Source organism: Lampetra planeri, chromosome 41, assembly GCF_965212315.1.
Source record: "Lampetra planeri chromosome 41, kcLamPlan1.2.h2, whole genome shotgun sequence".
In the NCBI taxonomy this organism is placed as follows: Eukaryota; Metazoa; Chordata; class Hyperoartia; order Petromyzontiformes; family Petromyzontidae; genus Lampetra; species Lampetra planeri.
The window spans coordinates 410737-423989 of record NC_136147.1 but is presented as its reverse complement, the minus strand read 5'-3'; the positions used below and the strand labels follow the sequence as shown (position 1 = coordinate 423989).

At 43.9% G+C, this 13253-nt stretch overlaps 1 protein-coding gene across 3 annotated transcripts; it reads left to right on the top strand.

The window, feature by feature from the left end:
- Positions 1–3385: 3385 nt before the first annotated feature.
- Positions 3386–9643, top strand: RPL34 (ribosomal protein L34). Of its 3 annotated transcripts, none has more exons than XM_078613236.1 (5): positions 3386–3502; positions 4942–5015; positions 5639–5738; positions 6859–6962; positions 9513–9643. In XM_078613236.1, exons 2-5 carry the CDS (start codon positions 4951–4953, stop codon positions 9589–9591), a joined length of 348 nt encoding a protein of 115 aa, XP_078469362.1. In that variant the 5' UTR covers positions 3386–3502; positions 4942–4950; the 3' UTR covers positions 9592–9643. The 3 variants fall into 3 exon arrangements, with proteins under 3 accessions (XP_078469362.1, XP_078469363.1, XP_078469364.1); XM_078613237.1 differs by having other exon boundaries at positions 3478–3553; XM_078613238.1 differs by having other exon boundaries at positions 3498–3526.
- Positions 9644–13253: the final 3610 nt, after the last annotated feature.

Here is a 13253-nt window from a genome sequence, read left to right as displayed (position 1 = left end):
CAAGACTCATTGTAAACCCAGAGTTGTTTTTTGTTCATGTTGTGTTAGACTCCCTTTGATTTGCTCCTTTGATCTTAAGGTATGCCAGTCGAATGCGAAGAATATAATTCAAAGAAAATATACACTTCACATTACAAGTCAACGTATGCGCACCACGTACGCCATCTGCTGGCACTGTTGTGCCACGGGGTAAAACGCTCACCATACAGTACTCTGCTGTGTTTATAAAAGTCTAAAACGTCTAAGAACACAAATATGATTTGTTTCACACTCCAGCTTTAGGCACCCAAAATCAACATTGACAGCTATCATGTTATTTTAATACGTAGAAATAATCGCGTTTTCAGATATCCATACAATTACAAAAAGGCTTTGAGAGTTACTCTTCGATTCTTTCGGTAACGTCACGTAGAAAATAAAATAATAATATAATACGACGTTTCGATTGCAACACAAGCAACCATCATCAGGTAAGAATGAATGAGAAAAAACAAACATCGTAAATCATGATTTGAAGCTTTCGTGACTGCAGGAATCCAAACTCTTTGGTTATTTCGGTAAATCACGTAGGTAGAAAATAAAACAAATCACGACGTTTCGGGCGCAACACAAGCGTCCGTCATCAGGTGACTTTAGCGATAGAACCAAAGAGTAAACATAGTGAACTTAGAAATACAATGTAACACAACACAGAGAGCCGGCCAACACAACAGCCAACACGCCACCTGGCTGACCACGCTTCTCCAAACAATGTTGTGTTGTCCGGCTCTCTGTGTTGTGTCGCATTGTGTTTCTAAGTTTACTATATTTGTTTTTTCTCATTCATTATTACCTGATGATGGTTGCTTGTGTTGCAATCGAAACGTCGTATTCTATGATTATTTGATTTTATTTTCTACGTTACTTTACCGAAAGAACCGAAGAGTAATTCTTGCAGTCACGAAAGCTTCGAACCGGCTTTAAGAGCTATGATGGTGGTGAATCATTAAATTGCCTTATTTTCTTAGTAGTCGTTCTTCAAATTATCGGAGCTAGGTTTTTTAGATCTTATTTGCAAATAAAAGTCTGTTGCAAAGGCCCTAAACTTGGTTTAAAGACCTAGTCGTTGGAATTTACACTAACATTGCGATGTATTATCTACAAGAGAGCCTCCGTGTCTTCTTCATTTTCATATAAGTTTGCGCCACGTACCGCTAACATATGTCTACCCAAAATTCGCTATATGCGGTTACATTTCACTCATATGCGGCGATGCGGTCAGACGTGGGACAAACGTTACTTGGTAATTGTGCGCGCTTTTGTTTGGAAAGCGTCGACCGCACAAAGCGAGGGAAACCTGTATAAGTGGTTCCGTGTCCTTGGGATGATTGTCTAATTCCATGAAAATACTGTAATGTTCCTGAACACAGCAATTACTTACTCTGCTTGGGAAAGCCTTCCTAAATTTCAAGACGCATTTTTTAACACGGTTCTTACATTTATATTTTTTGGCCAATTGGTGAACTTGATCATCAATCTTTTGCAAATGAGAGAAAAAAGTATAACCTGGAGAAAACCCACTCAACATACACGAGATGGAGTAACGATCCCACTTGCTGCACTCCACTGCAAGCGCAAGTGGGTTGTACGTTTAACAAATCTACGTGCATCGAAAGTGCTGCATCAGAGGCGTGATCAGTGTGCACAAGGTGACGACGTGTGGGGCGTGTAAGGTGACGATGATTGCATCTCCATCTTCACTGGCGTGTCACCCTACACGCACTCTGACCTCTCCGTCTGTTCATTCGGAGTCGGGGTCTGGCAGACAAGATGAATCAGTGAGGCTGAATTCCTACATTAATTACAATAAAATCATCATTCAAATGACGCGTCATGCAGATTGGACATTAGCTGTCGGTAACTTTAACGAATGAGAGTGGATTGCCTCTAATTTGAAGAGAGAAAAGACGACGGAATGCCCTCCCACCGGTGGCTAGGCACGCGAGCTCACTCGCCGTGTGAAGCTCTTCTCTAAAAACTCGGCTCTTTCGCCTCGCCTACACTTCCCACGTATGACCAGTAGACTGTGGACTTTGTAGAATTCATATTTCCTAACTTCGTGCACGGCGCACTGAGATCCCTGGATGAATTGCGCCTTATAAGTGTGAATCATTATTGCCAACGCCCTCCACATAGTAAATAACTGTAGTGTATGGACCATATAGTAAATCACTGTATTGTATGGACCATATCGTACGCCGCCGGAGTGTGCTCCATCAAGACGAGGAACAGCAACAAACCACACCACTACCTCTCCTGTCACTCCTGAAGCCCTCTCGTCGTGGCTTTGCAAGACCCTCGACATGTCCATCTCTCTCCTGAACGTATTGCTGCTGCTGCTGCTGCTGTCATCACACGCAAGGAGATGTTTTTAAAGCACCGGTCGTTAGGTTTCTCTCGCCGGTGACCATCCCTTACTCGCGAGGCGACTTGCCCAAGCTCGGCAAGAACCACCGCAAGGCGAAAAGACGCGGCCGCGCGTTGCAAGGAAGATCAGAATCAGAACATGTCTCGGTATATGCAGTGGAGGATTGCGACCATGAGCTATGAAGATATTTTTTTTCACACCTGATGATGATTGCTTGTGTTGCAGTCGAAACGTCGTGAGAATTTGTATTGTTTATATTTGTATTATTTCCCTTCTACGTGACTTTACCGAAAGAACCAAGAATATAGACGCCCAGTAGTTGCATGAGATGTCACGCGAACAGCGTGGTGCATACATATACATGTGTCGTTAACCCACCACCACCCGACACAGCCAATTAGTAAGGTTGGGCACGTTAACAAACCGTGCTGCTGATTAGTTACTACTTCAGCACCCCCGGTGTGCTGGAGAGCAAAACCCACGACATTTACAATTTTAGTATTCTGACATTTCGCCTGTGATTAGAGCCAGTTTCACCAGGCGATTTACGCCATATGAGTACCCCACCCCCACCAAAAACAACTTTGTTATGGATTATATTGGTCTCGAAAGCTGAACGCGCTCAAGCGTGCTGCAGTTGCTGCGACCTGCATTACGTCACTGCCCCCCCACCGCTCCCCGGGCGTGTGCCGTAAAGAAACGAAATGTCGTCATCGCGGCCCAGCGTCCGTTACGTTGTGAGGTCATCACGCCAAATCATTTCACACCGCCCCACCCCCACCCCCCGAGAAAAAAAACCCAATTACGTCACGTCATCACGCTCGGCAGGCATGAATATTACGTCATCCCAACAGATCGATTGTTAAGTAATACAGAAAATAAACCTTCGACACGCGCGGCGACGGTGCACATGACGTCATCAAGGCGGAGTTTGCACTGGCGCGTGACGTCACGTTCACCCTACCCCCACCCGCTCGCCCCTTCCCTCGTTACGACCCGGAAACGCTTCCCTCTTCCGGGGGGGGGGGGGGCGTTCCGCCATTTAACCTTTGAACTCACAGGGCCTCCCTCCTTTTCCGGTTTCGTCTAAGCAAGGTAGGGGTACTCGTCGAGTTGCTGGTGACTTGAATCCGTCGCCATCCGCAGGTTTCCCGCGCGAGAAATCGCGTCCGTTCGATCGCGACCCGCGAATAAGCGGTCGCCGCGTCGGACGCGACCACGAAAGCATCAACTTTGTCGTTCCCGATCGATTCGTTTCATTCGAGCTCCGGATACATCCGCGATTTTTTCCAGCCACCACCGCCTGGTGTTGGCATGGGCCTAGATCCGTAGCGGCCGGCGCATTCGCTTGGAACGCATGGCGACCTACATCCAAGCGGGGCGCGTTGCGTTGTCGTTTAACGACTAAAACGATGGCCGCTTGTGTTTTACGCGGGTGGCGTGTATAGCGAGGGGGGAGACCTTCGTTCAGCGATGGGCTGATCGATTTATTGGTTTGCGTTCTTAGAATTGGGACGGACCTAGTCGGGCCTGGAAGCTTAAGGTTTTACCGTTTGTATACATTTTAAACGCGTGGCAGTGCATCGACATGCTAATTGACTGGCTTGCACCGAGCGAGAGAGATTCCAGCGTGATGAGAAGTATCCCAGAGTTGTTTGAAAGCGCCAAGGCCACCCGGCGGCTGTCTGTGTCTCGACTTGCGGCCCCGCAGATTCGTGGCTCGCAGAGCAACGTGGGGCACCGCTTGCACAATAAACCTGCCCCCTGACGGCCCAAACTCGTACCATCTTAGCTTTGCGCCAAAACTAAAACAATCGCCCTAAAATACTGCATCTGCCGAAACCCAAAAAAACTCGTACTGCATGTCACGAGGACTGTAGTATTGCTTGTTGGTTACATGCAGTGACAGAGACCCTCTTGATGTGAAGCTTGTGGAGAATGTTGCGGACTCGGGTCTTGTCTCATTGCCAGAAATAATTGTAACGTAATAGGCCGTCATCGTATATTGTGGTTCGTGTGGATCAGCGTTGCTGTGAAGGATCATTGCCCGAAACGTCAGCCTACCTGCAATGTGGCAGATAGTCACGAAATATCATGGCTGGTGATGAAGCCAGTGGTAGTTACGAACGTGGTGTTTACTTTCGAGTGTCCCTTGCTGCACCAGTGCACTTTGTAGACTTTCTGCTGCAGAATTGTATGCAGGCAGACTCTGAACCGGTTTAGAATGTCGCGTCGCATCAGCACTGGGCCACAGCTCAAACGTAGACGCATAGTTTGTGCACTTAACGTTGTAGAGCGGGCCCAGTGAGGTGTGGAGTTTTCGATGGACTTTTATTTTACCAGAAGAGAACCCACCGAGACTTCGCGTCTCATCACTTCACAATTTTAAAGCATTTTTTGGAGAATCTAACGTGCTTCATGTAAACGTCTGATGAGGTTTTTTGTTGTCAAGGGACAGTGTGTACGCGTGTCTATTGGACACTTGAGCATGTGTGTGTGTGAAGCTCGCAAACCTTGTGTTTTTTTTCCTTCAGAAAGCCAAGATGGTGCAGCGCCTCACTTACCGCCGTAGGCTGTCCTACAACACGGCCTCCAACAAAACGAGGCTGTGAGTGGCTCCCCTCTCACCTCCCTTGGTCCACATCTTTGGGCCGCTTGACTCGAACACGTGCATTGTGGGACGTTTACTCGGTGTTTAAACTGTCTTTAGTTAAGTGTGTAGTAGCTTGGTTCTTATTACGAATCAAAATGTGGGCCAAGGTTAACTGACTCAATCATGACCCTCCTGCAGGAATGCGTATTGTTCACCAATTATTTATTACTACCATTAGAGTTGAGTGCTTCCAAGAAAAAAAAGTGATAATACAAATGTAATTTGTCTTCAATGTTTGGTGATCTTCTCAGGCCAGTCCACTGAAATGGAATACAGTGGACTGGCAATTTCAGGACAACTTCTACAGGCAAAGGCCTAGTGTGATATGTCTACCATGCTCGTAGGAATGATTTTTAAGATTTTGAGGGGCAGGTCATGTGGAGTAGTGAAGGCATCTTGAAAGTTACTGAATACGGGTTGCATAGTATATGGTCTGCTCTAAAACGTTTTGGGGGAAGGGAGAGGGCAGCTTCAAAAGTGGTTTACTTGGCTAAGTACACAAATATGTTGGTGAGACGTGCCCCATTCTACGATGTAAAAATACAATCGCGCTGTGATTCTATTTTGTGGTGGTACAGGTCAAAGACCCCCGGTGGCCGGCTGGTGTACCTGTACATGAAGAAGGTTGGCAAGGCCCCCAAGTCTGCGTGTGGACTGTGCCCCGGCCGGCTGCGTGGAGTAAGGAGTTGCACCTGTACCTGACATTTTTCATACATTGCTCTTGATGTGTGTGTAAAGTGGTGTGCTAAGCTTGCTACCCGTTTTGACGCACAATTCATCTTGCTTAAATGTGGCGACAAAAATTCCAAACACATAACATGGCAATATTAGGTTTTGCGTCGTGAATATTTGTTATTCCTTGGCTACAACTATACATTTTTCAATTACGTGCCATTTGTTTCTTTGCAGGCCAGCACTGCATTGTCAAATGCACTTTAAAAGCATCGTGCTGACAATTTCATTAATTTAAAATTCTATTTAGAACGGGTCCTAGCCGCGCACTCTGCAGTTTCATTCTACTGTTGGCTGTAGCGTTTTGTGTTCTGTGACGTAGACATTGGACAACTGTTGGTGCTATTAAATCATTGGGTCAGAAAGTTCTGTAAATGGGCCTTTGTACAATGATGGCTTTTGGGTGGGAAAGCCTTTCGCTATTAAGGCACAGGCACTTGACTCATTACGGAAATGCTTCGTGGCTGCATTAAGCTGGGTTGTGACGCGTTTAAATAGCAGTCGTGTTGCTCGCCTGCGGAGGGTAATGTTGGACACTACACACTTAATTTTGAGAAAAATTGGCTGTGGCCATGAGTAGCAAAAGCGTTTTGTGTCAATTGCCAAGTACTGCGAGTGCATTTCTCATGTGTAGAAATGTAAAATGACAGCATACACTTTGCATTTGTTGGATGATGAAAATTGATTTAAACAAATTCAGCTGTAAAAGTATTTTTGTAATTTTAGGACAGGTGTTTCCATGGCCTAATCAACTTAGTCGCATTACTTGTACTGAAATTGGCATATCCAACTTTAAAAAATGTTAGTTTATATTTGGACTGCTGCCATGCTGTTCAAAATTCCAAGTGGCAATATTTATTCAAAATCACATCCATTGGAAGCTATGGTCATTAAAAAATAGTATGAATATTTTCAGATTTAAATAATTGGCTGATAAAATCATAATGAATCCCATTGCCAGTTTATTACAATGGGGGGCACTGCTCCGTTACCATTTGTGGTCCCATGATGGGGTTGGTGTCATTTACTTGGCCTGTTGCTGATGCTGACATGTGTACACCTGTAGGTGAAGGCGGTGAGGCCGGCCGTGCTCAAGAGGTTGTCAAAGACCAAGAAGCACGTTTCCAGGGCTTACGGAGGCTCCATGTGTGCCAAGTGCGTCCGTGACAGGTAAGTGTCGCCTTGCGGCTGCAAGAACTCAACCAACTCCTGGAGGACAACTGAACTACTGGACATTTGTGAAAAATAACTTTATAGCCCATCGGATTCCTCCAGCCAGGATCAATGAATATTCTGATTCATTGCTGGGGTTTATTGCACCTTGCCCCTTTCCCAGCGATATATTTGCATAGTATGTGCAGCTCTTTCTATCCACTGCTGGATGAAGGCCTCCATTCTGTTAAATAATGGGTGTTGCTTTGACCGTACAGGTCGGTGCAGTGGGCCAAGGGAGCCTAGGACCTGTTCAGATATCACTTGCCACTGCTGTTGTTAGCCATTCCTGAAATCGTATTCAGTGCGCAAACCAATGTACTACTGCTTTATCCCCCCCATCTCAGTTGTGTATGCTTCAATTATTACATTTTCCTACCCTATGATGTCTTGAAAACCTATTTTCATCTTCTTTAACACTTTCTAATTTTCTGAATAGGCTTTAGGACTTCCTAAATAGCATTGGAATGTGGTTTTAACCCATCATGTTTTCGTCTTGTGCTTTGCTCAAATTATTGTGGTGGTAAGCGCAGTACCCATAGACTGCATACAATTCCTGACCATGTACACCAATGGCAACTGGTTATATGTACTTAACTGTGCTCATATCTTGTGCCATTTAAAGACGTCAGGAACACTAAATACTTTTAGTGATGTGTTTTTCATTTATTAACCTGCATATTGGCAATAATTCCGTAACTGAGAATCATGAAGGTGACACTAAAAAAATAAGCATGTCCCATGGAATTTGGCAAGCTTGGTTAATTCTGTATTCGTTAATTAGGTTTTACGGTCGCTTAGACTCTATGAAGAGGTTAGTTTTTTAAGTTGAATTTACAGTGAGGAAATTAAATTGTGAGTGAACTCGAATCTATTTGTCAACGTTAATCTGCATCCAAGTCCATGAAGCTGTGCTGAAACAGATTAACAAAATGTTGATTTAAAGTTATCCTTGTTGGTGTTGGCAAAATGGTCTGTTTCATCACAAGGGCCAAAACTGTGAATACTCTGCCACCGGCTCTGTGGATTGTGTAAACCCCCCCCCTGTATTTGGATGAGTTTTTGAAAATAAACCCTCAAGAAAAAGAAGCCCAATCTATTAATGCCAAGTGGAGCGTTTTCAAATAAATAGCTTTTTTAATATTCTTTTGTAAAGATTAATCACATAAATTGCATGGATTCTGTAAAAAGAGCTAGCATGTGCAATTTTAATAATTCATTGGGGAGCGTTACCCCCGTCGCACTGTAGCACTCAATTTAATTTACAAAAATGTACACCGTAAAGTCATTTTGAAATTTTTCTTGGAGCTTATCGCATATGCTTAAGTAACCAAATTCATTGACCTCTCATCTGGCAGCTGCTAGAAAAAGTATTTTTACCGTTTGAAGTATCAATTCGAATAATTACGATAATATTTAAAAACCAATCGGTCTTGCGTTGCAGCATTATCGAACTGTGAACACGGATGTTGTGTCGTTCTAACCGCGCCGACTTTAACGTTGGGCGGGTTTGCGACGGGGCCTCTTAGTGAAATGGAAATTTAATGAAGGCTGTTCATTAGCCGTGCGGTGCTGAGTTTGCACGCTAGAAACCCCCGCCATCTGGCAACGTGATGTCAAAAGCTAGCAAATAAATTTGACGCATAATGTGAGTACCCGCTGCACGTACTGAATTTGGCGTTGCTTTGAAGCGTTGATAATTCCCTTTTTGAAGTCTTATAGTGGAATTGCTTACAATTTGAAGGGCCTTGTACCTTACCGTTGATGATCATGTAGGTTACTTTCCCCAATGTTGGATATTGTCAGCTAAAAGTATGAAATGTTGTAGTTGATTGAGTAATCGGAAGTGTTCATTTCCACTCACACTTTTGATACTCGACTGGACTCGCAGTCCATAGGTATTAAGCTCCGATTCTGTTTATGATTACATTCTTAGTAGCCTTGCACCACTCAGCTATGAATGATTCATAATGCACATGTTCAGCTGTAAATAATTAATACTTGGTTAAACTAGTTTCCAGATATCTTGAGTTGAGTTGAGTCAAGAGTGTGGATTTGCCCACATTTTATAAACTATTTACATATTGCACATGCATCCCGATAATCAAATCACTTGGAATGTGCCGAATTTCTTAAGATCTCGGAGCCTGTGTTTTGTGCTTAAATTGGTTACCACCATGAATGACAGGCGTTCTATGCTTCAGGACGATGTACTTGGCAGCATAGGGCAGTGCAGCACATTTTATTATTGTACTTGCGGTGCTTTAGCTTTGCCAACGTCAGTGCCCCCCCCTCCCTCCACTTTCAACAACCCACACTGACCAACGTGGTGAAGTATGGTATGAACGATGGTCTGCACGGCGTGGGGAGGCCCTCATCTAGCAGTGGGTTGACAAATGGCTACACATAAATGCACCATCTGTATATCCAGGTGGGAGCCCAAATGAGACAAAAATCTTGCATTATTTCTAATATGCTCGATTGTAACCGTGTTTTTCTTTGTTACAGAATCAAGCGCGCCTTCCTGATTGAGGAACAGAAGATCGTTGTCAAGGTGCTGAAGGCCCAGACCCAGAAGCCCAAGTGAAATGCAGACCGGTTAACGTGATGTTTTGAAACAATAAACCCCTTGGACTTCACGTTGGTGTAGTTTGTGTTTTTTTTTCTTTGTTGCCAGATTTGTATGCTGCCTTAGCTGGGAGAATGGAGCTCTCCGTTCTTTTGTTGTTTTTAGCCTCGGGACAGCTTAACTGTCTTTCCGCCAGTGAAAGGGTTCTTAGCACTCACTGTTGACCCAGTTGTTTGTGATTGTACATGTCCCACTAAGCAGATTACATCTTCACTAGAATATCTGCTCATGTTCTCAAAAACGGTAAACAGCAATGCTGACATTGATTCTGAATTCAACTAGCATTTAACTGCCTCGCAAAGGCGTTGGGGGAACAAAAAAGTATACTCAACTTGCAGGCTGAAAATAATATATGGTTTCCATCTTGCATGCCTGATGTCCAGATTTATGGGCACTTTGGACATCGGCTTTTACAGCTCCCTACAAAAACAATTTTGCCCTCAAGCTGCAAATGTTGGCAGGGCCTTCTGGTATTTTTAAAACCCTCACAAATGATATTAAGCACCCTCAAGAGGCACATTAGTGAATCAAAGCACCCCAAATGTGTTTGTGGGAATGATAGTTACGTCTGCGTTTCGGCACATGGTGTTCATTGATGGCTCCGCTAAGTGGAGAGCGACAGACCAATGGACATGCACCACTGGGCGTGACACATGACGCTGAATTGGGACGCGGTCACGAGGTGGGAGTTCAACATTTCAATGAAACCACCGTAGTTGCAGTCAAAAATGTATGGCAGAGTTGAGAACAAAGCCTGAAGAGAAACAAGGGCAATGGCTAAACCTAGTGAGTATATTAAAAGGTGTTGAAGTTAGTATTATTTTGTACATATGTTTATACACAACACGTTTTGTTTCTGATTGTACAACTGCCAATACCATACAAAGGTAATTTTTCAATACCAAACGTTTAAACGTCTTTGTCACAATTGCCACATTTGTGTGCAATATTGATATTTGTTTTTGTGATATTGGTGAAGGTCTGGTTGAGTGAATGAATCCTGATTGCATACAGTATGTTTGGTGTGCTGGTACCATTGCACTGAAAACATGGATTGAGGTGTAAGGCTCTTGGCACGATCAACGTCTCAACATAAATTGACAACCTCGCGCTGATCAGAACACTTTGCAATTTTGTATTCCATCACACATGGCATGGCGGTATCACTCGATATCTCGATGCCAATCTTCTGTCCAATTCTAAAGATAACATTGATGGCACTCAAATATAAACATTATTTTGAGCATTCCAGTGTTTGTTATTTCTGCATGTCAAAGGTGCAATGATCTACCCCAGTGTTTCTTAACCTGCACTGCAGCCTTGCACCCCTTTGGTTCTCAACCGTTAGACACAAGTATAGTGATAATAAACAGAGGGGTTTAATGAAACAAAGTAGTGCTCACGTGCCCGTGCTGAATTTGTGTCTCGATGATTTACCTTCTAACACAACTTTGGCCATGTCTCGCACCTCCAGAAAGGGCATTTCGCACCCACAGAGGGTGCGTGAACCCCAGGTGAAGAATCACTGATCGACCCCGTCCCGTTGATTCGATGTGTCGTGGACGAGAGTTGATGTTTATTCTGGGTGCATTCGAGTCCGAGTGGAGATTGAGTTGCTCATGGTTCACCTACGAAATTAGGTTTGGAGTCTCAAGTACGTCCTGCTATCAATGTTTCTAAATAATATACACGACAATACACTTTCGTTTACACAGTACCTGTTATGTACTCGGATCAGAGCTCAGAGGTTAAGCCTGGGTCGTTTTGGAGGTGTCACTGCTTAGGAATTATTGTAGTAGGCTTGGGTTGCAAATATACCGTGTGTAGAACTTGCTATGTTTTACCCCCTTGTGTGTGGAGTTGTATCTGGGTGCCTCCGGTTTCCTCCCAAATGCTAAACGTCACTGATACATTATTAGCCAAACATCCTAATTCAGGTTTTTGTTAAATAATCATTGAGACTCGTGAGGTTTTCTTCGATAAACAAAGATCCTTTTCATTAGACTAAGACAGTGGTTAAAAGTATACTCAACTTGCAGGCTGAAAATAGACAAGGTTTCCATCTCGTCTGCCTGATGTAGTACATGAGATGTACAGATTGATGGCCAATTTGGACGTAGCGCCCTTCCTTGGGTGCGTGTGACATGGCCAGATTGTTTTAGAAATTAAATAATCGAAACAAATTAAACACGGGCACGTAAGTACAACTACTTTGTTTAATAAAACCCTCTATTTATAAAAAAAAAACATTACGATTGGGAACCAAAGGGATGCAGGCTGCATTAAAGGTTAAGAACCACTGGAATAAGAGGTCTTACATTTTGAAGGAAACCCTTGGATAATCAGCGGTTCGCATATTTTTACATAATATAACTACTACGCTGGGAGAGAAGCGTCCCGTGTCCATTTTGACGTTCACGTTGCAGCAGGGTGACGATTCATTTGTGTTGCAATGTGGGAATGCATCGTGAAATGTATAAACCGGATTGGTGGCAAGTGTGCTTGCTGCATGCTGGGCCGTATTGATTCCAATGAATGTTGGATGACACTCATTTTCTACGTCTTCCATCTCGAGTTGACGGACCTTAAGATTTGTACAGTTGCTATGCGGTATTGTCATTTACCTGGGGGTTGTAACGGGAATGTTCTTGGAAGATGCTCAGGGCAAAACAAATTGCAGTGAAATAAGATCCGCGATACATCAGCGAACTTGAATTGACAAACCTGGGACATTACGATACTTGTAACAGACCTTCCCATGAGAGTAATGTCGTTTAACAGCTGTAATGTCGTTTAACAGCTGTAATTACAGAACATGCATTTAAGAGTACCACAATTGCTTAGTGCAAGCTATAGTTTAAATTTGAAATGGTAAATTGTGAAAATGGTAAATTGTGAAATTCACTATTTATCACACCCAGCTCGTCTTGAGTGTTTTTGATACCATTTCTATATTAGCACTCATCTTTCTGAGTGGTTTCTTTAATTTGGCTTTATAATCATTTTGAGAGAGCGGTCTTGTTCTTTTTGAGGCATAATATCACAATCCTCGATTCACTCTGGTTCCTTGGGTGACGTGGGGACTTCGACTAAATTATTTTGCGACCTTTGTGTCGGAGAAGCGTTTCAAGGTTGTTATATATTTTTCAAGCATTCATTACTTTCAAGCTACACATGGCCTTTGGGCAGTGCGCAATAATTGCATTCCATCCTTCGTCCTCCACTCTTTATCTGCAAGCTTGCTGTGAGCCCAGAATATCTTTGCCATTTATTCCGAGCATTCCAAGCATCGGAATAAATGGTGAACATCAAATCAGTTGTTCCGTCCATCCTTCCCCGTCCAATGGAAATAACTAGTGGCGCCCCCCAAATAAAATAATACAAACCTAACAGCCTTAACCTCCCAGGGGGCATTTATAGTGACTCCTGCTTCCACTACCCACCCACCAACCCAATCCCTCACACCCCCACTCCACCAAATCCAGGCAGCTGGTTGCCATAGCAATTGCATCTCGTTGCAGGGGAGGCTACTGCAGACCATTCCATCTCAACGATGGTGATGGGGGGGGGGGCTGTGTGGAGTGGATGATGCCGAGCACGGGAGTGGATGGGGAGGAGGA

Bases quoted from the DNA above. Each gene is read 5' to 3' on its own strand.
- RPL34 (XM_078613236.1), top strand. From the start codon at position 4,951: ATGGTGCAGCGCCTCACTTACCGCCGTAGGCTGTCCTACAACACGGCC. The intron at 5,016-5,638 runs GTGAGTGGCTCC...GTGGTGGTACAG, and splicing joins GCCTCCAACAAAACGAGGCT to GTCAAAGACCCCCGGTGGCC. The intron at 5,739-6,858 runs GTAAGGAGTTGC...GTACACCTGTAG, and splicing joins GCCCCGGCCGGCTGCGTGGA to GTGAAGGCGGTGAGGCCGGC.